This window comes from Canis aureus, chromosome 37 (assembly GCF_053574225.1).
Source record: "Canis aureus isolate CA01 chromosome 37, VMU_Caureus_v.1.0, whole genome shotgun sequence".
Lineage (NCBI taxonomy): Eukaryota > Metazoa > Chordata > Mammalia > Carnivora > Canidae > Canis > Canis aureus.
The window spans coordinates 14,127,535-14,152,014 of record NC_135647.1 but is presented as its reverse complement, the minus strand read 5'-3'; the positions used below and the strand labels follow the sequence as shown (position 1 = coordinate 14,152,014).

Genomic DNA, 24,480 nt, shown 5'->3' with positions numbered 1-24,480 from the left:
CCTAATGCCACAGCCACTCATAGTTCCAGACTTTGAGCAGTCTAACAATGTCAAAAGACCAAGATTCTGTGATTCTGTTACAGATTCCTAAAAAGCCCCAGGAACACCAGCAATTCAAAGTCCATTGGCCTTATTTTTAGCAAAGCTTGGAACTTATATGTGATTTTCCTAATAATTTCCCCTTCCATTTTAATATCTTCTGATGCTTTACAGATGACATCTATAAATATTCACTTCGTTTAGGAGAAGAGAGGCTAAAAATATTTGTAAAATCTATAGCCTGAAATATACCCACGTGTCTAAAGGAGATAAAAAGGACTAATGCAGAAGATAAATACGTAAAACTGTATTGGTGGGGGGAGGGCTCAATACTTGTTTACTAGCCCCAAACATTTGTTTCTGCAGTTTGCTAATTCATGTGAATGGTAAAAACTTCTAGGGCTTCAGTAGGTGTAGAGAGTTTTTGGTTTGGTTTTATTGAGAGAGCAAACATGTGCGTACCAGTGGGGAAGGGGCAGAGAGAAAGAATCTTAAGCAGGCTCTTGCTTGGTGTGGAACCCAACACAGGGCTCGATCTCACAACCGTGGGACCATGACCTGTGCTAAAATCAAGAGTCAGTCACTTAACCCACTGAGCCACCCCGGTGCCCCACGTGTTCAGAGTTTTAAGCCCTGTCTGAAAGGAGGGGGCATGATGAGCCAGTTAGGAGTTGCCTCTGATGGCTCCAAGCTCTGTGCCAACTAGGCTTTGTGATGGAATCATTGTTGCAGTCAGAGGGCCTGGGGGCAGAGAAGGGATGAGCTCCCCTTCAACCAGAAGGTCAGTAGGGGGGAAACAGCCAAAGGGGTGGAAGTTGCAGAGTTCTGGGTAAGGGAACAAGGAGCTAAGCAAGAATCCGGTAGTTGGGTTGGAAACAAATGAACAGTAGAGACAACTCAGCTGGAATGCTCGCCATAGACCAGCTGGAAGAAACCATGTGATGGTGGCTTTTGAAGCTGTATTCTTTTCTACATCTGAGGCCAGAGGAAAGCTAGAACACGGAAATTCATGTATTCACATAACAGGCATTGATGGTGGCCGTGAACTTGACATGCGAAATAGGTAAGGGATGAGTTTCTGCTCTGGGGGAAACTTGCAAGGGACGTTGCTATGTGGAAGTAGGCTAAGGATGCTACGGGCACACAGGTGGGACATCGGCTTCTTGAGAGTGAAGGGCACCAACGTCATATGAAGGGAGATGGCACTTGAGCTGAATTGCGGTGGGTGAATAGCATTGGTCTGGCAGAGATGCCGAGGGAAAGAGTCTCTCCGGCAGGACCACGAGCAGAGATAGAAGAAAGGTTAAGAGGTCCAAGGACAGGACATCAGTTGTAGACCGCTCAGGGCAAGGGGCTGTCTCACCTCTGCTCTTCACCGCTGTATCTCTAGTACCTAGAACAGTGCGCGGATACGAGGCACTTAAAAATGTGTTCAACCTAAGAATATACATGTTAATTTATTAATTTTTTATCTATTCTATAAATATATATTTACCTATTCAAGTGACTGCAGGGACAGAAGTTTGCTATGACCAGAGTGGAGCACGCACACCTGGGGAGGTGAGACTGGACCTGGAGAAATGGGTAGAGGTCCATAATGAAGGGCTCTTGGCTACCATGCCAAGGAGCTGGGATATGTGCTGTGATGGGATGCAAGAGGCTTTGGAGGATTTCAACAGCTTAAAATTTGTTATTTTTCCTTTTATTTTTTTTTTAAAGAGTGAGAAGTGGGGAGGGGCAGAAAGAGGAGAAGGAGGAGAGAGAATCTTAAGCAGGCTTTCTGCCCAGCATGGAGTCTGACTCAGGGCTTGATCTCAGGACCCTGAGATCATGACCTGAGCTGAAGTCAAATCGGTTACTTAACCAACTGAGCTACCCAGGCACCCCTTAAAATTTTTTTTATATTTACTTTTTGAAAAATTTCAAGCCATAATTGACAAAACAATTGTAAGATATCTAAAGTGCGTGTTGTGATGATGTGGTATATGTATACATTGTGAAGGGAGTCGCACCATCTAGTTAATTAACACATCATCACTCTCCGTATTTACCTTTGTTTTATCAGAACATTTAAGTTCTACTCTCCTTAGTAAATTTCAGTTTTTTTTACAGCACTAGGTTATCAACTGTGGTCACAGGTTTACATTAGCTCCCCAGACCTTATGGTCATCTTCTAGCTGAGAGTTAGTACCTTTTTACCAACCTCTCCTTATGCCCCTCCCTCCACCCACAGTCCGTGGCTACCACTTTTCTGTCCTGTTTCTATCAATTTCACTTTTTAAATTTTTTTTATAAGATTGTATTTGTTCATTGGAGAGAGAGCACCCATGAGAGTAGGGAGAGGGAGAAGCAGACTCCTGGCTGAGCAGGGAGCCTGACTCAGGGCTCGATCCCAGGACCCTGAGATCATGACCTGAGCCAAAGGCAGATGCTTAACCTACTGAACTACACACAACTTTGCTTTTTAAAAAGCAAGTTGCTACCTAGAAGTGATCCCATGCAGTATTTTTCTTTCTTTGCCTGCTGTATTTCACTTAGCATATTGCTGTCAAGATATATGTATGTTGGGCAGCCCTGGTGGCGCAGCAGTTTGGTGCCACTTGCAGCCCAGGGTGTGATCCTGGAGACCTGAGATCGAGTCCCGCTTCGGGCTCCCCGCATGGAGCCTGCTTCTCCCTCTGCCTGTGTCTCTCCCTCTCTCTCTCTATGAATAAATAAATAATTTAAAAAAAAAAGATATATGTATGTTGTTACAAATGGCAGGGTATCCTCCTTTCTCTTGGCTGAATAATAGTCCAATGTATATATACCACATCTTTATCCATTCATCCTTTGATAGACAGGTTGGTTCCACCCCATGGCTATCATGAATAATTCTGCAGTGAACATGGATGTGCAAATATCTCCTGAATATCCTGTCTATATTTCCTTTAGACATATACCCAGAAGTGGATAGCTGGATCATATGGTAATTCTATTTTTAATTTATTGAGGAACCTCCCTACTGTTTTTTCTGTAATAGCTGCGTAAGTTTAAATTCCCACCGACAGTACACAAGGGTTCTCTTTTCTCCAGATTCTCGCCAACACTTGTTACTTCTTTGCTTGCTTACTTAAGATAATAGCCATTCTAGCAGGGGTGAGGTGATCACTTGTTGTGGTTTGGGTTTGCGTTGTCCTAATAATGAGTGATGTATGTGGGGTTTTTTTTAAGATTTTATTTATTTATTCATGAGAGACACAGGGAGAAAGGCAGAGACACAGGCAGAGGGAGAAGCAGGCTCCCTGAATGCAGCCCGATGCGGGACTCGATCCCAGACCCCAGGATCATGCCCTGAGCCAAAGGCAGATGCTCAACTGCTGAGCCACCCAGGTGTCCCATAATGAGTGTTGTTGAACACCTTTTTATGTACCCGTTGACCATTTGTAGTCTTCCTTGGAAAAATGCCTATTCAAATTCTCTGCCTATTTTTAAATTAGATTATTTGCTTTTTGGCCATTGAGTTGTATGAATTCTTATATATTTTGGATATTAACCCCTCATTGGATATATGATTTGCAAATATTTTCTCCCATTTCATAGACTGACTTTTGGTTTAATTGATGGCTTCCTTTGCTGTGCAGAAGCTTTTTGTTTGTTTTGTTTTTTCTAGTTTGATATAGTCCCAATAGTTTATTTTCACTTGTTTTTTTGCTTTTGATGTTGAATCCAAAAAAAAAAAAAAAATCACTGCCAAGATCCATGTCAAGGAACTATTTCTTATCTTTTCTTCTGGGAGTTTTATGGTTTTAGGACTTAGACTCAAGTCTTTAATGCATTTTTGAGTTGATTTTTGTGTGAGGTATAAGACTATGATCCAATTTCATCCTTTTGCATGTGGCTGTCCAGTTTTCTCAACACCATTTCTTGAAAAGATGAATACCTTCCTCTGTCGAATATTCTTGGCTCCTTTGTCATAATTAATTGACCATATATGTGGATTTTTTTTTCTGGGCTCACTATTCTGTTCTATTGATCTGTATATCCGCTTTTGTGCCAGTACCATACAGTTTTGATTACCATAGCTTTGTAATATAGTTTGAAACCAGGAAGTATGATTCCTCTTGCCATTTTTTTTCTCTTGCTATTGTTTTGTTGTTGATTTTTACAGGTTTATTTATTTTAGAGACAGAGAGAGAGAGAGAGTGGGAGTAGGGGCAGAGAGGGGAGAGAGACACTCCTCAAGCAGATTCCCCACTGAGTGTGGAGCCCAACATGGGGCTTGATCCCAGGACCTTAAGATCATGACCTGAGCTGAAATCAAGAGTTAAGTGCTTAACTGACTGAGCCACCCAGGCGCCTTGTCTCCTGCCATTTCTTTTCTTTTCCTTTCTTTTCTTTTCTTTTCTTTTCTTTTCTTTTCTTTTCTTTTCTTCTTTTCTTTTCTTTTCTTTTCTTTCTTTTCTTTTCTTTTCTTTTCTTCTTTTCTTTTCTTTTCTTTTCTTTTCTTTTTTCTTCTCCTGCCATTTCTTAAGAATGCTTTGGTTATTTGGTGTCTTTTGTGGTTCCATATAAATTTGAGGATTTTTCCCCATGTCTATGGAAGACGTTATTGGGGTTTCAGTTGCTTTATTGAGATGGAATCTGCACATTGTACAATTCATCCATTTAAAGTGTATAATTCAGTGGGTCTTAGTATATTCACAGAGTTGTGTATCCATCACCAGAATGAATGTTAGACCATTTTCATTACCAGAAAAAGAAACTCTGCCCACCCCGTCTTCAAGCCTATCCCTGCAATCCTATCCTCCACTAACCACCAATATACTGTTTGTTTCTGTAGACTTCCCTAGTCCGTACATTTCATATAAATGGAATCCTGCAGTATTTGGTCCCATGCCTGTCTTCTTTCACTTAGCATAATATTTTCAAGGTTTTTTTCGACAATGTAGTGTCGGTATTTCATTTCTCTCTATTGCTAAATCATTGTGTGAATGTGACACATTGTGCTTCTCCATTAAGTAGTTGATGGACGTTTAGGTCTCTACTTTTTGTCTGTATTATGAATAATACGGCTGTGAGCATTCATGTGCAAGTTCTAGTGTAGATGTAATTCTCATTTCTCCTGGGTGTGTACCTAGAAATAGAATTGCTAGATCATACAGTTATGCTGTTTAACCCTCTGAGAACTGTCAAGCTCTTTTTTCAAAGGGGCTGTACCTTGTACCTTTTCAAAGGGGCTGTACCTTGTACCTTCCCACGAGCAATGACTCTATGAAGGTCCCATTTCTCTATATCCTTTCTAATACTTGTTACCTGTGTTTTTAATTATAGCCTCCCTAGAGGATTTTTTAAAAAGAAAACGAGAAGGTTCTGAGCTGGTGGTCAAGAAGAGAGTTCCCCATTTAGGGAAGCCAATAAGATTTTTTTTTTTTAAGAAAGCCTAGACACCTTACATGTATATATATTACACTTTGTAATTGGCACATGTTCTTTGCTTGTGATCATCACAACAACCTTTTCAGGTTGGAATTACTCTTTGAGAGTGTTAGAGAAGAGGGAACAGAGAACCAGAGCAAACACGGCTTCCTGCATGTCACAAGCTGTTGCTGCTGTACCCAGACTGTCCCTCTGGTGCCACCACCTCAGCCATGTTGGCTGCTTCTGAGATGTGAACCTCTGAGAAGAGACTAGTTATTTTGGTCAATGAAATTCAGCTTCTTAGAGTGATTAATTAAATGGGGAAATGATTCTATCAGGAAAATCTGGGCAAAAACCAACACCCATAGTCAACTGTCAATTCCTTGAAAAGGACAAGAAGAGATTATGTGGTGGAAAGTGTTTGCTTAGCATTAGGAAGTGTTGGGGACTTGGGTCACCTTCATCCTGTGTTTTTTCCACTTGTAAAATGAATTTACTTCTCTTCTCTGAAGACATTGTTGAGATGCATGAAAACCCAGCTTGATCAGAGGTTGGTAAGCTTCTGCTCATGAGCCCTCTGCCTGTTTTTTTTTTTGTAAGGTTGAAAAGGTTTTGTTTGTTTTATGATTTCAAAAGGCTGGCCAAAATCAAAAAAAGACTAATATTTATTTAGTGACACAGACACTTAGGTGAAATTCAAATGTTAGTGTTAATAAATAAAGTTTTATTGGCACACAGCCATGCACAATCATTTATGTACTGACCATGGCAGCAGCTGCAGAGCTGAATACTTGCAACAGAGACCAGTAAAGCCTAAAATATTTCTTCTCTGACTCTCATCAGAAAAAGTTTGCTGACCCCTCACTACATCAAAGTTCCTGTGATGAGAAGTTGCCACTCCTAAGCATCTCAGCACCATATCTGAATTAGAATCCAGGGGGATCCTATCATGTCTGTGACGCTCACCTGAACTGCACTTCTGGTCTTATCAAGGGCTACTTGACATTCTAGAGTGTCCAGAGGGACAGATTTAAAGTGAAAATCTGCCTAAAAAGAAACAACTTGTGGGAATTGGGTTTGTGGATTATCTTTGCTCCCCACCCCTACCCTGACCTTTGTGTGGGCTTCAGGCTGGCACATTTTACAAAGGGAATGGATTTCAAATCCCCACCTAAGAGCTCACCATCTTGACTATTATTGTTTCGGCATGAACTTTAGAATAATCGCTTCTGCTATTTTGGCACATGGAGATTTGCCTCCACAGTAATTATTTTGCAACCCACAAAAGTAATTATAAAATCAAATAATTATCCTCTAAACAAGCTGTAACTGCAGCCATGGTTCTTTGGGGGGAGGGGACTTCCCATTCTTTAATTTTCATTTTTAGGGGTGCCACATTCTGCTTCCCTTATCCCCCCCCCTTACCTCTGTTCTTGTGTTATTTCCAGTATGATACCAATCTATAGTGAAGCAGCAGCTCCTTTTGATGGAAGCTCTTCAAAACAATAGCCCTGCTCCAAGATTATGAGTAGGACAGAAGAGCAATCAAGAAAAGGGAAAAGCGAAGCCTGATTTAATTCTTCAGGTGATAGGAAATAAAATTGCAAAAGGGAAGATCAGCCTACCAGACTACATTACGGGTTGGCTTGAATTATTGAGAGCTGCACTGTAGTGAGGCCTCCAGAATCTGAAGGTGTTCTCAGTAAGGGTTGGCACCAGTACTTCCTGGCACAAAGGGAGGAATGAAATCTGCCACACAGTTAGCGACCATCCGTCGCTGACAGACTGGGCACAAATCAGAATTAGATTATTTCCTGAGAGACTTAAAAGTCTGTTTATGGGTGTTTGTCTGACATGTGCCGCAGACACTGTACATAACATATATTTATGTGTTTGGAAATTGGCACCTGTCTGATAAACTGAATTACTTGCCTATAATGAAACAGATCCTAGTGACCGAGACCATCACAGATCTGCTACACATTCAAGAATAGCCCTCTGCAAATGTCAGTAACTCACTAATTTATAACTTTCTTTGCCAGACCACTGAAAAAGTCAAACATGCCACAGCCGGGAACTCATCCCCCAAATGAACACATAGTGAACCTTTTTGGCTTGCCCAGAGTCCTACCTAATGTTGTCATATCCAGAATAAATAGTATGGTGCAGTTTCCCAACAGCCATGGTATGAGTTATTCATGCACTATTAAGTAGCCTATGGTCAGAACACCACAACCCAAAGTAAAACTGAATACGAAAGATGAGATTTTAATATTTGCCGTTGAAAGAGCCTTTTGCGGTAGAAATAGAAATAATGGGGGGGTGGGGGCACCTGGGTGGCTCAGTCGGTTAAGCATCCCTCTCGGTTTCAGCTCAGGTCATGATCGAGAGCCCTGCATCAGGCTCTGCTCTCAGTGGGGAGTCTGCTTCAAGATTCTCTACCCCTGCCCCCCCTCAAATAAATAAGTAAATCCTTAAAAAAAAAAAAAAGAAATGATGAGCTATAGACCCCACCTGTCCTTGCCCAGGGTCTTTGAGATTGAATTGTGAAGGTATATGTAGATTGCTTATGATGGGACCATAGAAATAGCTTGGAATACCTGGTGAAGGTAATAGCTTTGGGACTACATGTGTGGGTTAACTTTTCAAGTTTTTCTGGAAGGCAGGAGGGGGAACATTCAAAAAGGAATATCTGTATTCAAGAAATAAAAGACACAAAACATAACTAAGGAGAATAGAGATTCTTTGGAAGAAAACTTAGAAGTGTCTTGGAAGATCCCCATATATAAGCCAGATAAGGGGAGGGGGTTGCTCTGTGTGCCCTCCCATAGGGTCCTAGAATCCTAGAGATTTTTAGAACCACAGTTTAAATGTTGTTCTCTGCACTAGTCTATTTAGATGAGATACAATGTATTACAGAGTGATTATTGCATTTCTAGAATATAAACCTCACTTCCTAAGAGGAGATTACACCCTAAATTTTAATTCAGGGGAGATGATGAAACATCTAGGGCAGCTGTGATATAAATAATGTATAACCAAATAGGTAATAAGTGGGGGTGAGGTGGGGGTGGTGTGTTTGTGAAAGAGCGAGAGCATGCTCCACATGCACACCCCAGGGTAGAGTTAGCTTTGGGAAAATGTACAAATTGACTGAAGAAGTACATCATACGTAAGTGAGCAGGAATATAACATTCTTAGATTCAAATTATTTCAGTAGGAATGTTTAATCTCACACCAACATTATTAATCACCTTTTAAAAAAAGACAGCTGCTTAAAATGAGATTAGACTAAGCGCACAATCCCTTTCACTCCCTTCTTCATTGTCTGATGGTCCTGAAACCCACCACTGGATTTATAAGCGAGGGTTGAAGACCAAGCCGGAGTGACATTTAGCATTTAAACCATAAGTGTGACAGATGGGTCAGTGTGTGTTACTGGTTAAAGTACATAATTCACTGTGAATGAAATGGCACAAATTTACTTTGAAACTATCCTAGCCTAAATTACAGTAGGATTGAACTGGGAGGATTTCCACCATGATTTTGGAAAGCAGACACGGCTTATTTTTATTGCAAAATCCTAAGAGTGCAATTCCTGGCAGTGTTTACCAGAGAGAAGGAATTAGCAGCCTCAAGGGGAGGGTTAGGAAAACAGAGCACCCTCTGGGAATCAGCTCCTGCATCTCCATTCCAATAGCCTCAGCAGAAAGCGGCCTCAGACCAGTCATTGGGTCCCAACCTCTCTTTACCTTCTTGCAAAAGGAGGTGAAGGAGAGGAGGATTGTTCTTGTGTTTGCAGAGGGTCTCAAAGATATTCAGAAGGCATCTGAAACGCTTTCAAAAATAAACACAGGGGTGTGTTGTGCATTTATATCCATGGTGCCAGCTTGGCTTTGCACATTCCCAGGGAGGAAGGAGATGCAGCATTTCTCTTTTCTCCTCTTCTTCTCTCTGTTCATTGGTGATGGTGGGTGAAAGAACAGAGGACCGACAGGCTGTGTGACCTGTAGGACTGGGCAAATGACTGCCGTCTTATTTCAAGGTGAAAGAGCAGAGAGGTCCCCTGAGCGAGGTGAACAGATGGCAGCATTGTTGCTGCTACACTGCTTCTGGCTGCGAGTGTCCCCCCACACACACCCCCAGCCTCAGCCGAGCCCTTTTCAGACTGTGCAGGTCACTCTAAAGAGCAGTCTCCTGGAGGCTGATGTAGAGACCGAGTGCGTGCTGATGGCCGGTCCTCCTGCTCAGAAGAAAAGGGCTGCACGTTCTTCAGCAAGGGTGGGTGGGCTGAGGTCCTCTGGGAAGTACAGATCCTCTTTAGGATTCATAGTCCTCTGCTATTCAACTAAATCCATAGAAGCCACAGAGTTTTTAAAAGGAATGACTGTGTCTATGACTTAGAGATCCAAGGTGTTGGAGGGTATTAGGGAGCAGTCTGGAAGTGGGTGGTAAAATTGGGGTACTTTGCACCTCCACCTTTGGTCTTGATTTGCTCCCTTCCTTTGCTTCCTTATAGGTATTCAGGGTCATAATATGTTGGGTTCCTCCCAAAACACAGAAGTTTAAATTCGCCTTACCACTTGTGGGAGAATAATTTTTTGCCAGGCGTCTAAATATGTTGAGATCTATGCTGTTATAACCAGTCCAAGGTAATAAAGCAGAAAAGACAAAATCTTCCATTTGGAAATATGGTCTGCCCAGATTCTGGGGTCTGTGCCATTCCAGCAGAGACCAGCGGAAAGCATTCCCCTTCCTGCCAGAGGCTTAAGTTAAGGGGGGGACTGTGTCATGCTTCTCTATTTCGTCTCCCAAAGCGGCTCTGATTACAATGGGAGAAACTTTATTTTTATTTTATTTTATTTTTTTTTTACAATGGGAGAAACTTTATAATTCAAGTTCTAAAGTTCAATGTTGAGATTTTTGTCAACTTTAATGAGATGTTTTCTGGAATGTGTTCCACATAACACTTGTTCCTTAGGATGGTAATAGGTGGTATGTGAAAAATTTCAAGATCAAACTAATTTGGAAAACTGAGCTAAGACAAAGTTAAGTAGATTGTTTTAATCTCGGAGCCCTTGGTATGCCCGTGCACATTGTGAAGGTTCAAAAACAAAGTGTGTATACTTGTTTACCCACATTATTAGTGGGTTTTTTTGTTTCTGGGGGTGGAGAGAGCATCACAAAGGATGAATGCCCCAGAGGAAAATTAATGTGCTGTTTCAGAAGTCCTCCTGTAGAAAATACTATATTGATTGACCATGTTTCCTACTTTGAATCACAGAACAAAGAGGTACGTTCATGAATATTTCCTTCTACTGGGAGCTATTAGCACTAAACTTTACATACTAACTGAAAAGAAATACTTGTGCTGAACATACTGATTCAGTGATTTTTTTTTTTTTTTTTTTTTTTTTGGTTAAAAGAGCTCTGAATGCAAATTAAACTATTATATTGATTTTACCTGTGCTTCAGTCAATCCAGGCATTAGGGACTTTCTGCTTCTCTAGTCAGGCTCTAGAGCCATATGGCAGGGCTGGGGGTTCCAGAGACCTTGTGGTCACCACATGTGGAACATTTTAGGTCTGTGTTTCTCAACTGTAGGACTATTGACATTTTGGATTGGCTGATTCTTTGTTGGAGGTGGAGGGTTCTGTGCATTGTAGGATATTCCGCAGCATCCCTGGTCTCTACACACTAAATGCCAGAACTCTTTAAAATGTACCTGGGACTTTATTTCATCATGTATGATAAGGGGACAGACTCGGAGAGAACTGCCTTTCAACCAAGAGTTTATTTCTTACAGTTTGCAAGAGGTGGGGCATGCATGCATGCCGTGCAGGGCCTGCCACTTGGAGAAGTATTAGGGTTGGTTAGGAGGCAGAAAGAACAAGGGGAGAGCCCAGCTCAGAGCCTTTAGTGTGTGTGTGTGTGTGTGTGTGTGTGTGTTGTGGTTTTGTTTTGTTTTGTTTGCAGGGAAGGAATGTGCAAGTCAGGATAGGCAAGGTTGAGCAAGTGTAGGATTGGATAGTTTGAGTAATTTTGCCTGGCTCAGAGCTGTGGAGTGGTTTCTGGTTGTAAGGAACCTGACCCTGGGGTGACTGAGGACAGAGCAAATATTAACTTGGTACCAGAGGATTAGATAAAGGAGGTGTTTGGGGTATAAGCTTTGGTTTGGTTGGTTTGCATAAAAAAGGTGAGGCAGCAGGCAAGTTATTCACTATCTCTAGGAATTAGCTGGCCCTAGGAGGGGCCAGGTCTCCTGGATGTCAGAGCATCAAAAAATACAAAAAAATATTAAAAACATGATTGATACAGCTATCTCCCAGTGATGACAACCCAAAATGTCTCCAGACATTGCCACATGTCCCCTGGTGGGGGGGAGGGGTGCAAAATCAGCCGTGGGGTTAGGAACCACTGCTTGAGGGCCAAGGTGGGTAGTGCCAACCATGAGTGGTCTCACCAAAGCAAGAGAACACCGTGACTAAAGTCCCAGAAGACAGCTCTGCGTGAAGGTGCTGATTTGGATCAGCAGAAGTCAGGAGGATGTCCTGAGGAGGGGGATTCATGTGACCTCGAGTAAAGGTTGGGGAAGGCGGAGACTCAGTGGGCAATAATATCTCGTTCACTTACTGTACATCCAGCCCTGTGCCAGTGATGGGAATTGTGTCCTTCCTCTTCCCAAAAGATCAGTAGTATTTATCTCATCTTGACAGAAAAGGAAAACGAGACTCCAGGATTAAGCGTCAGGCTGGGTCACACCGTGGGCATGTGTCGGTGTTGGGATCTGCAGTCAGGTCTCTGTGATTAGAAATAACATCAGGTTAAGGTGAAAGGATATTCAATTACAGACAGAAGTGTCTAGACTGAAAGGTAGGTGGTACCCGGAACGGTGGCAGATTCCTAGCAGGGGACTGGTATGATGCAGAGGGCATCTGGGTTCATCTGGCACCAACACAGGGGAGCTGCTCACAGGGGGGGCTGGGGTGCTGCGTGGCTGGGTGAGACCAGGTAATACAGGTGTGATGATGCATGCGTGGCCAAGGGTGGTGACCATAGGATTGGGGCGAAAAGGGGGGCAGCAGAGATGTTTCCAGGCAACAGGAAATAAGGGCTGAAGAAATGAGTGAAAGGTCATACCTCGTTGGGTCTAAGACAGAAGCGGAGCAGAATGGGGCTCCCCCCACCAAGGGAGGGACCTGGGTGTAATAGGGAAGTGGGGCTGGGGGGTGAGGGGAGTGTATCAGAGTGTGGTGGAGTCTGGGCTCACCTAAAGAGCTGAGTTTTCCATTTCCATGCCTTGTTTTTAATTTTCAGAATTAGCTCCCTCATTTGACACTCCCAGGAGCCAGGCACTGCTCCTTTGCCCTTGACATATATGAACTCACTTATTACAGTGGCTTCTGAATATGAAGGCTCAGAGAGGTCAGTGACTTGGCCCCCATCTGGCTCCAGGGTCCTGCCCTTAGGTCGCCCGCTGTGCAGCCCCTGGACCACGTTATTAATGCTCAGCTGCTGGGCGCTCCTGACAACTTTCTCTCCTATCCTTGCCTTTCTCATCTTTGGAACAAAGGAGCTGAGCTTGTAAATCCTTTTGCTCTACCATTCTGTGCCTAAGGGTAATAATTCCACTTGCTGAACAGCCGAGCCATAATTCTGTTACTTAATTCAACATGATGGAGACCTTTATCTTAAAAAGAGAAATGGGTTTTCTGGTGTCTTCTCTATGAGCCCTTGGAGGATGGCTTGGGAAAAGAGCCTCCTCTGGAACCCTAGCACCCCGCCGCCCAGCATAGTTTGCAGAAAGCCGTTCTGCCTGTACCTCAGTTTCCCCTGCTCACCTGTGAGCTCCTTGAGGGCAAGATGAGGTTTTATTCGCTTTTGTATTCCTGGCACATAACTTGTTCCCAGTGGAAAATCAATACTTGTTTTGTTTTCGCTTTTTAATGATTTCAGACTGTGAGGGAATCATATTTAATAAGTTTCACTTGTGTAGCATTACCATCATTCAGGGATACTCTTTCTGGAAGAAGAGGATAGTATTTAGCCCTTAGCATGCTTACAAAAATAGAGGCAGGGAGTCGTGTTAGAAGGAAATGAAGCTTCTTAGCCAGCTTGTGTGAGGGCAAAGGACTTCGGAGGCCTCAATGTATGGAGCGGGAGGTCAAGTTGATGTTACTTAGCATCGAAGAGTTTAGACAGGCGTTGGCGAACTTTCTCTGTAGAGGGCCAGATAGCAAACATTTTAGATCTCACCATATGGTCTCTGTTGCAGCTAATCAATTCTGCTGTTGTAGCTCAAAAGCAGCCATAGGCAATATATGAGAAATGAAAATACATGAAAAATGAAAAAGCATGGCCGTGTTCCAGCACGATTTTATTTACAAAGATGGGCAGCCAGCCGGACTTGAACTAAAGGGTCAGAGTTTGCCAAACCCTGATGTTGACTCGCAAGCATGATAGAACAGGGCATGTATCCCAGCCACTTACTGTGTGGTCTTCATTAGAATATGCCTCTGATTTCCCCATCTATAAAATGGTGCTCTAACCACATCCACACCCAGGGCCGGGGTAGGATTAAATGAGATGACATAAAGCATTTGGCACTGACCGACCCTAACATACATCAAGCACACAATAAAGGGTTGTTATTATTATTATTATTATTATTATTATTATTATTATTATTATAAGTAGTACGTATCTCCTCTTGCCTTTTTATCCTTCTTTTTTTTCCCTTTTAATCCTTCTTGCTTATCATTGTATTAAATACGCTTCCATGAACTCATTCTTGTGAATGCTATGTCAAACCTTTTACTTTCAGTCTTCCTTTTTTATCTTTACACTTCTTCAGTTTGAAGAAGAATAAGGAAAATATCCGTAGTTCCTCCTAACTAGGATTGTTATAAGAATACAATTCACGTGCAGTGATTCACACGGCACTTGGGAAATAGCACTGAGTATATTGTAGCTACGAGGATAACGAAGAGGTTTAAAGATGTAGGTTTGCAGAATGAAGAATTTAAGAAAGTCACAACTTAGAAATCTTAGGAAATTTCAATTGAATGGGAATTCTGATGGAGAGATTTTTAGTATTCAGGCTAAAAACTTCATTTTTTTATTTTGTTTTTAACATTTGGAATCAATTAATTGGTTGGCTCAGTTAATCAGTGATTTCCTGAAGTGGAATCCATTGCTCATAAAACTAGGAACTTTAAAACCAGTCAAGGCATTTGCTTTTTGAAATGATCTGTTTATATTATAGCCGAAACAAGATAAATCACACATGCAAAACAGCTGTCTTGTTGGTCGTGAAGAACAGACTGTGTTCTGCTTATTGGGAACACTCAAGAGCAGTCATTGTGCTGAGCCGACGATTGTTCAGTAACATATACAAGAGGTGAATGCAGGACTTATCCAACTGGGCCCGGCTTCTTCCAAGACATGTGTTTTAAGGCTTGGAGAACAGATTTCTCACCCTTGGCACTCCTGACATTCTGGGCCAGCTTATTCTTCATGATGGGCGGTTGTCCAGTGAATTGTAAATGTGCAGCATCCTGACCTCTACTCGCTAGATGCCAGTAACAACCCCCACCTAGCCCCAGATTTCGCCAAATAGCTTCCCCTAGTTGAGGATGGCTAGTGTAGACAGATGCTTTGACAGTGCCTAGAGACCTCCTGTTGCAACATTTCCAAGCAATGGCAACTTATTCCTATGGAAACACGCATGCCGCATTTCTTGGGGTTGTCCTGATTTCAGATAGCCTCCCCCACTGATTCAGCATGCATGCCGCAACTTGGAAGCCCACCTAGGCTGATTTTCTTAAAATTGAAAACAGGGTGTGAGCGTCCCTATGCAGCGTTAGTCTTGCTTAAGCTCTGAAGTTTGAATAATGTGTATTGTGCCACCTTTCCTCTTAGTCTTTCTGAATTTTGCTTAGACAAATAGTTGGTGCGCTTCATATTGGTTAACAAAGCTAAATGTCATCATATATCGTAAAAGTGATGAAAGTCCACTGTTAGTTTAACTGAAAGATATTTTTCATTTAAAACTTTAATAAAAGGCAGAGCAATACAATTTTTAGGTCTCCTGTTTCCCGTACTGGTGATAAGGTAAAGCTTTTTAGTGGCTTTCATGTGTTCCACAACCATTGATTGGTTTAGTAATGCGTTATATTATATGTGTCTGGGAAGGGCTGGCTTCTTGGAGTGCATGAGAAGTGCTATATACCTGTTTCCTGGAATACCTTTCCAGGCTAATTCTGGCACATTGCCTGTATTACCTGAAGCAGATTCATTTATCTTTATCTTTTTTAAAATTTTTATTTATTTATTCATGAGAGACACAGAGATATAGGCAGAGACACAGGCAAAGGGAGAAGCAGGTTCCCTGTAGGGAGCCTGATGCGGGACTCGATCTCAGGACCCCAGGACCATCACCTGAGCCGAAGCAGACGCTCAACCACTGAACCCTTTGCTCGGTTCTTTAAAACAGGTACCAAAAATTACCAATTTTCTTTTTAACCCACCTTTGTCTGAAGAATACAATGATAGCAAGAAAAAAATTGAAGTTTCCTTTTTTTAGTAGATCTTACCCCCAGGTGCCACATGGGAAGGTGGCTGTGTATTAAATCTATAATAAGGTAAGTTATGGGGAACATTGAAACAGGTGTCACTATTTAAATTGCGTCTTGAAAATATTTATGCTAGAACCTGTCTATAGCTTTCTATATCACTATTCTGAGACTTACGGAATTTACCAATCTAATGAAATACCACAGTCTCAACACTGGGGAGAATTTGTGAATATACTATTCCACCTAATGCTGTAAAATAATTACTCGCAGAGATATCTTTTCTGGTATTATACAGCCTGGGAATAACTTTACCAAATTATTCCTAGGCTATTCTGTATTTGTCATTTATTAAAGAGATACATTTTACACTAAACAGTAATACCTTGAAAAGTAACTGTGGCCCATAGTACTGTGTATTTTTGGAATGTTGACTTTCCTGAGACATAATTAAGCTCAACCTATTTTGTACTGAATCTGTGTACAGATAATAATCTGCCTTTAGTTCCTCCCCTATTTTAGAGCATTTGACTAAATGCTCTTAAAAAGTAACTCTTAATTTTGAGCTCTAAGTCCTGGGGGAAGTCTTGGTCTCACAGTAGAATAGATCTTGTTTCTGTGTGTTGTTAAAATAGTAATTTCTAGGTTCTACTTATTACTGTGTACAGAATATCCCTCGTGCCTTGGATCTTTGTGACATTTACTAACTCTGCGATGAATTTTTATTCTGTTTGAGAATATGAAAGATGATATGAAATCAATACTTTTGTTATTATATTGGAGTCTTGGTCAAAATTTCCAGTAAGAGCAAGTCTTAGTTTTGTGAAACTTTTTTCTTCCTGAGTGTCATAGAAAGTGAAGCTGGCTAACGTCTCCCTTTCCTACTCTTTTCCTGTACTTTCATTTTTTCTTTAATGCTACGGTTTTAATCTTAGCTTGCAATTACGTTTATAAGGAGAAAAATCTGGAAGACAGCCGCTGATTAGCTAAGAGTTTCTGTGCCATAGTATGAAGATAGCATTGGTGCATATTCTTGTTAAAGGAACAGCCTGGAGCTCCATTCCTAATGCCCCCACCCCACCCCCCTACAACCCAAGCCAGACACCAAACTTTGGATCTTCACACAAAATCTTCAAACTCTTTAACATTAGATTTTTTTCATATCAGCAAAATCTTTACCATTGCTTTCTGGAAGGCACTTGATTTGGAAGAACGAGGTGAGACTGTCCTTCCATCTTTCTAGCTCCAGCCGAATTGCAGACTGCGACTACATGAAGATATTTCTCATTTTCAGGATGCAATAACTGCAAACACTTGACCTATTCTACTAGATTAGGACAATAGTTAGGATAGCTACTGTTAGGACAGAACTATAAAAAGTATTACTGCCAGTTTTACAGACAAGTGGTCCTGTATGGGCACATTCTGCTAGAATGTACCATTATATTTTTGATTCTTTCTGCAGAGAGCTATCTCTAGCAGTTATTGGCAACTAGACAAAAACATTTTCTAAAAATCACCATATGATACTGTTTGTTTTCAGATGTTTATTCTAGTTGGTTGGCTTCAGAACCAGAGAGGAAAATGCACTAGATGGTATTGATTCAATCTGTCAGAATTCAGAAGCTTATTAATTCCTGCAGGTTTGATTGCAGGCATAAAAGTTGCTTTACAGTATGAATTGTTCTAGAAAAGAACTTTCCTGATCCTATACAGAGCTGATTTGCCTGCTTCCTGTCCCACAGGGCATCCTAAACAAAGTGCTAGATTATGGTTTTTAATAAACCTATCTACATACCTTCTACTGAATATAATAGAGCAAAACAGCCGCAGGAAATATTTCTGCTGACATTTCAGTACAAACTTAACTTTAAGAAAATCTGAAAAACTGTTTTCTCTAGATCCTGTCTGAACCATTAGATGATTGTGTGTGCCCCACAATATTGTGCTTTTGAAGAGCAGAGACCCCTGTCTATCCAATTCACAAAGCTGCATACAGAGCAGATGTTTAATAAATGTTTGTTGAACTCAAGTCATGGAAGGTAGTTTGTTGGAGAAACTGATTTTTGTTAAAAGTCTTTATTATAGATTTTTTCCCCCTCTAAACCACTTCTCCTCATATTTTATCTTAGGAGTTCAGTTATTGTTCTCTCGGTGAGCCAAGGAAGAACTCAAAGTGAACAGCCACTGTTTCACGCCCCTGTGGATAATTCATGGCTGAATTCTCCAGATAATTAGAAAAAATTCCCTTTTATTGGCGTTAGGGTTGTGATTGTATCAGACTGTGACACAAAAGACTTCCTTGTCAGACTTAAGTTTTCTAGCTGTGTCTTCTCCACTTGCAAATACGGATTCCCTTAACCTGGCTTGTCGTCCTGAGTTGAATCTTTCTCAAATCCATTCAGTCCCATCACGGCATCTAATTTTTAAATCAGCATCAAAGAGAACAGTTATATTTGCATGCGAGCCAGTATAAATGGCCAAAATTTACTTTTCTGTGTAGCAAAAGGGCAGGAAATAGACCAAGGAATTACCTTCAGTGTTTCTTGAAGGATAGTTCAATAAATATCAAATGCTGTTAGAAAACCTATGAAAATATTGACTTCATGGGGTCTAATTCCTTTCTGCTTAATGGATCTATACCAAATCTCAGGCAATTTCCATCTAAATATATGCCTCCAAAGCCTTCCAAGTGTTCACAGAGTGTTTGCTTTGTGTACTGCATGATCACATTATGAATATATTTGAATTCCTCTTTGCCTTTTTAGTCAACTTAGCTATAAGATTAAAATCCAAAATTTTTCCCCAAGACAAAAAAATTAACCATAGCTATATCTTATTAGACCAGCCAGTGGGCTCTGTTGTTTTTATTAGTCTATAAAGTACTTGACATCCATTTTTTCATGAATGCCGTTTTCATGTGAATTAGATTCTGTAGAATAAAGATGGTTTTGGCATCCAACTCAATTTGAACTTAGCTATACACCCTCCTCTCATAAAGAGCCCCCTCATTTCCCCCTCCATTTTTTTGATGGGGGTTCATCTCCTTTCAGAATACAAATGTTCCAGAAAAGTTGTAAGTGGCTAATTTTTTTTTAAACCCAGCAAACCATTTTAGTGCACTGTTGTTTCTATTTAAATAATTCTTACAATTCCACTTTGAAATGCAAGAAATTTGCTAGCTAAGAATTATGACTAGTGGAATATCAAGGTGATATATTTTTAAAATTTTTTTTTCAGTTTTTTAATTAATAGGAGTATCTGAGTGGTTCAGTCAGTTAAGTGTCTAACTTTGGCTCAGATCATGGTTTCGGGGTCCTGAGAATCCAGCCGAGTCAGGGCTCCCTGGTCAACGGGGAGTCTGCTTGTCCCTCTCCCTCTGCCTCTCCCTCCACTCGTCCTTGCTCACTCTCTCTCAAATAAATAAACCTTTTTTTTAAATGTTATGAATTTATAATAATATTTGGTTCTTAACTATGGCCAGGAGCTGAATTAACCATTTTGGTGCATTATCTTATGTAATACAACACTATTTAAAGATATTGGGATGCCTGGGTGGCCTAGCGGTTGAGCATCTGCCTTTGGTTCAGGGCCTGATCCTGGAGAGCCGGGATCAAGTCTCACATTGGGCTTCCTGCAGGGAGCCTGCTTCTCCCTCTGCCTACGTCTCTGTCTGTCTCTCTCTCTCTCTCTGCCTCTTGTGAATAAGTAAATAGAATCTTAAAAAAAAATAAAGAAGATCTTCTCATTCTAAAAGTTTTTATTTTTTTATTATTGTCATTTTAAGGTGAGGAAACTTGCCTTAGGTCAAGAGGCTCATTTCTACCCATTCCGACACTGAGTTCTTAAATGCTGCATCACACATACTCCACTGATAGCCTCCGGGAAGAAAGACAACATTCAAAATTATCAGTAACTCCTCTATTCCCTGTACATTCAACCACAGCTCCACTAAGTACCATTTTGTTAGATTTAAACCCAAGTGCAATTTTCACATTATAATAATGGCAATGTGCTTTTCATAAAGTCATAATAGCTACTGTGCTACATGCCATGCTAAATGCTTTCACATATTTCATTCTTCATAATATTCTTCATTCATCCTTTACAACAATTTAAGAGATAAGTCTTGGGACGCCTGGGTGGCTCAGTGGTTGAGCGTCTGCCTTGGGCTCAGGGCATGATCCTGGGATTCCGGGATCGAGTCCCACATCAGGCTCCCTGCAGGGAGCCTACTTCTCCCTCTGCCTGTGTCTCTGCCTCTCTCTGTGTCTCTCATGAATAAATAAATAAAATCTTTAAAAAGAAAAAGGATAAGTCTTATTTTCCCTCTTTTACAAAGGTACATGCTGAGGCCTTGCCTCTGGCTTATAGATGGCAGAGAAGGGATTGAATTCAACTCTATCACCACACCCCAAATCAGAAAATACAATTATAGAGAAGATCATCTATGACTTTATGGTGCAAGTAGAACCTCTCTTCATAGCTGAGTTTCTTCTTTCAGATCCTATACCTGTGGATACACAGGTACATAGATAGGTAAGTAAACTTCTTTTAGAACAATCTAGCTATTTGATACATAATGTTTGGCAACTTATTATCCACTGAACTGGCAACCATGAGAGTTTTTCATGTCAGTAATTAGAGATGTCCATCCTCATTTATAACGGCCACATAGTCATGCATCTGATTGTCATCCCTTAGGGTAATCCCTCATGGCTGGACAGTTGGGTTACTTTTTGTGCTATTAAAATACAAATTAAATTTAATTTGTGATGCGACCCTTCAATTTTGATATATGTATCAAACTTGATAGCAAGTCAGCAAATCACTATGGCACATAGAGACTTTTGTGAACAGCCAGTTATCAAGTCGAAGCAAAAGCAGTTCAATCAGATTGGGCATAACCCTTATAACCAAAACACACCTTTCAAGAAACATATGACAGCCTCTCATCTTGCCCTTGCATGCATGAAAAGTCTCCCTGTGTCTTACCTGTGGCTTGGAGGTAGATACCATCTCCTGTTCTGTAGCCCCGCCTCCAGCCAGGGCTCTCTCTAGAAGTAAATAAAGAATGAGTCATACCTATAGTTGATTGTCCTAACCATGAACGTTCCAGGAGATGGGAAATATTTTATATAACAAGCCAGAGCCTACCCTGTCCTTTTCTAAGAAACCTGAATTCATTTATTCATTCAAAAATCCTTAGTGATCATTTCCTGTGTGTTATAAATGGTCCTTAGCCACCAATCTAGTAGGGACATGTCAATCAGGATGCTTTGGCTGCAGTGAGAGAGCTCCCTGCACATTTGCCCTTAAACAAGGAGATCATTCACTAACATAAATTTGTAAGTGGAGCTAGTTCCAGGCCCGATTCCACTGCATCACAATTCTGTACTTTGTCCTCTTTTGCTTCTGGACCCCATCCTCAGGCTGATTGAAAAATGGCTGTAACAGTTCAGTCCTCACATCCGACACCACAGTGACCAGGGCGGAAACAGGACTGTCTCTTGGCTATTAGAGCAAGGAGGCTGTTCTTAGAAGCCCCACTACCTAAAGGCATCACTTATGGATCTCACTGGCCAGATCCGGACAGCCTACCCACTCTTAATTACTGACCAGAGATCCACCCACTGGTGTTGGAGGTAGGGTCAGATTCTGGAAAGCTCGTGCTCCTGTGGAGAAGATGTAAATAACTGAGCCTGATCTGGGTTCTCTCTTGGGAAGGAGGATGCACAGAAAAGGGCTTGACATTCTCTGTTAAAGGGGAAGCTGGCATTGCGAAGTGACACAAATAATCATCCAGGCAGAGGGAATGGCAGGTGTAAAAGCCTCGAGGCAGAAATTACATGTTTCTTGTTGGCTTTGAAGAAGAAGAAGAAGATTAGCAGGGTTAGAGCCAGTGAGGGGGGCAGATCATGGCCCTCCGAGTTGACGTGACATCTCTGAGTCCTTAGCCTGAAAACAGGATGACTCACTGGGGGCTTTACAGCAGAGCAATGGCATGTTTGTGAGAGAGTCCCAGGCTGCTGTGTGAAGGCCTTGGAGATGAGTAGTAGGATTAAGAATGGACGTTGGAGGTGCCCGGGTGACTCAGCTCTTGGTTTTGGCTCAGGTCCTGATCTTAGGGTTGTGAGGTTGAGCCCCATATTGGGCTCCATGCTCAGTAAAGAGTCTGCTTGAAGATTCTCTCCCTCTGGTCCTCCCCATGTGCTCATGTTCTCTCTTGCCCTCTCTTTGTCAAATAAATAAATAAATCTTAAAAAATAAATAAAAGAATGGAGTTGGTGTTCTGGGCAACTGGTCTACCTTGAGGAGAGTAGAGAGGGCTGGGAACTATTGAAGAATTCGTTTTGACCACTCTTGGTGATAAATTGGATCTGGGGGAGTTGATGGAAGAGGTGATATCAAAAATGACTCTGGATTTCTGTCTGAGTGTTTAGAAAACTGACCTTGCCATTCCTAAAGAAGTGATCAGATTGGGGCACCTGGGTGGCTCAGTTGGTTTTAAGCATCTGCCTTTGGCTCAGGTAATGATCTCAGGGTCCTGGGATCAAGGCCCTGTTTCTCCTTCTCCCCCTGCCCTCCCCCCACCCCTCTCCCCACTTAGGCTCACATTCTCTCTCTCAAATAAATAAAATCTCTAAAAAAATTATCTGATTAAGGGTGAAAATAATTCATTTTCAATAAAGTGAATTTGAGATGACTATAAAATATTATTTAAAGATAAAGAGTAGTAATAATAGAATGATTCAGACACCGTTCAAAATGTTTTCTTTGTATGAAATAATCATGTTTTCACAGTAACCCAATGAGGCTGATGCCGGTGTTAACCCCATTTTACAGATATGGTAACTGAGACTCAGAGAAATTAAGTAATTGGGCCAGAATTAACATAGCTAGTAAGTTGTTTTATCAGTTAGAAGAACCTTCAAGGCTAGAAGCTTACATTTAGAAATATTCAGCTCATCAGTGTTCCAGCCACAAGAGTAAATGGAGTTGTCTAGGGACAGCTGAGCTATGGGAAATTTCATGATTAAATCCAAGTCTGGTGGACACACAAGAACTATAGAGGAGGGGGCGCTTGGGTGGCTCAGTGGTTGAGCTTCTGCCTTGGGCTCAGGGTGTGATCCCGGGGTCCTGGGATTGAGTCCCACGTGGGGCTCCCTGCAGGGAGCCTGCTTCTCCCTCTGCCTGTGTCTCTGCCTCCCCCTCTCTCTCTGTGTCTCTCATGAATAAATAAATAAAATCTTGAAAAAAATAAAAGAGCTATACAGGAGAGGGGAAAGGAAGAAGAGGGAGAAAAAGGTCTTCCTATAGGTTGGCTTTAACGAATGTTAAATTGTTAAAAACAAACAAACAAACAAACAAACAAACAAACCATAAATTATTTTACTCCTTTACAAGCTAAGAAGCAGGTTTTGTTTTATTTTTACTTTTTTTTTTTTTTTAATTTATGATAGTCACACAGAGAGAGAGAGAGAGAGGCAGAGATAGGCAGAGGGAGAAGCAGGCTCCATGCACCGGGAGCCCGACATGGGACTCGATCCTGGGTCTCCAGGATTGTGCCCTGGGCCAAAGGCAGGGGCCAAACCGCTGCGCCACCCAGGGATCCCTAAGAAGCAGGTTTTAAAAGGTTTTGAATTTCTGCCAGAGAGTGTGTGGAACATGTACATGTTATGTCAACACCTGATTCTGTCATTGACAAACTACAGTTTGTATAAACTTCTGCAAGTCACTCCTTTGCATTAGGATTAGGTTCGACTGCATAAACCAAAATCATAATAACTTAAACAAGGTAGCAGTTTATTTCTTTCTCGTGGAAAAATGCAGAGGCCTCCAGTTCAAACCTATCATGCGTGATGGCTCCATGGTGCTACCTTACTACCCTTTCATTACTATGAAGTGACTCTTGTCCTCATAGTGGCTGCCAAATTCCAGCCATCACAGCTTTGCTCTAGAAAACTGGGTGAAGGGAGAAGCAGATGAAAGAAATGGCACATCCCTTCTCTTTAGCAGACTTAGCAGAAGTCCCAAAACATCAGCTTACAGCTCAGTGGTCAAAGGTTAGTAATATGGCCACACCCAACCTCCGAGGAGGCTAGGAAATGGTCTTTTAGTTGGGCAGGAAATCAAGAAACTTTCACTAAAGAGAAGAGAAGAATGGATATTGGCAGGCAACCAGCCATCCCTGCCACTGTCAATTTGCTCTTCTCTAAAATAAGGATTAACATATTCGCTCTACCTCTCCTGTTGGCTTGTTGTAGGGATCAGATGATACAACTGGGCAAGTGCTTGATAAATGGTGAAACACTATGCGGATAGTTGCCTGAGAAGGGCCATTGACTCCTCTTGCACACAGTAGGGATATATATTTTGAATGAGAAAAATCTTTGGAAAAGTTAAGATTTTCCACTAATCTGTAGGTGCAAAAACAGAAGCCAGGAAATGTGAACTGGGGAGAGAG

The 24,480-nt window shown here is 41.5% G+C and overlaps 1 protein-coding gene across 10 annotated transcripts in view; it reads left to right on the top strand.

The window, feature by feature from the left end:
* Positions 1 to 24,480, top strand: part of PHACTR1 (phosphatase and actin regulator 1) — a 562,807-nt gene that overhangs the window by 317,688 nt on the left and 220,639 nt on the right. Inside the window, exons 1-2 of one of the 10 annotated variants that reach the window (XM_077886031.1) lie at positions 827 to 1,102; positions 20,356 to 20,552. The exons of 8 other annotated variants lie outside the window; for them this stretch is intronic. Coding sequence is in view for 1 of the 2 variants with exons in the window: in XM_077886029.1 (XP_077742155.1) it covers positions 1,072 to 1,102 (31 nt within the window). In the remaining variant the exon portion in view is untranslated. Of the gene's footprint in view, positions 1 to 826; positions 1,103 to 20,355; positions 20,553 to 24,480 lie in introns of those variants that run through there. One more of the 10 variants, XM_077886029.1, reaches the window with a different exon arrangement.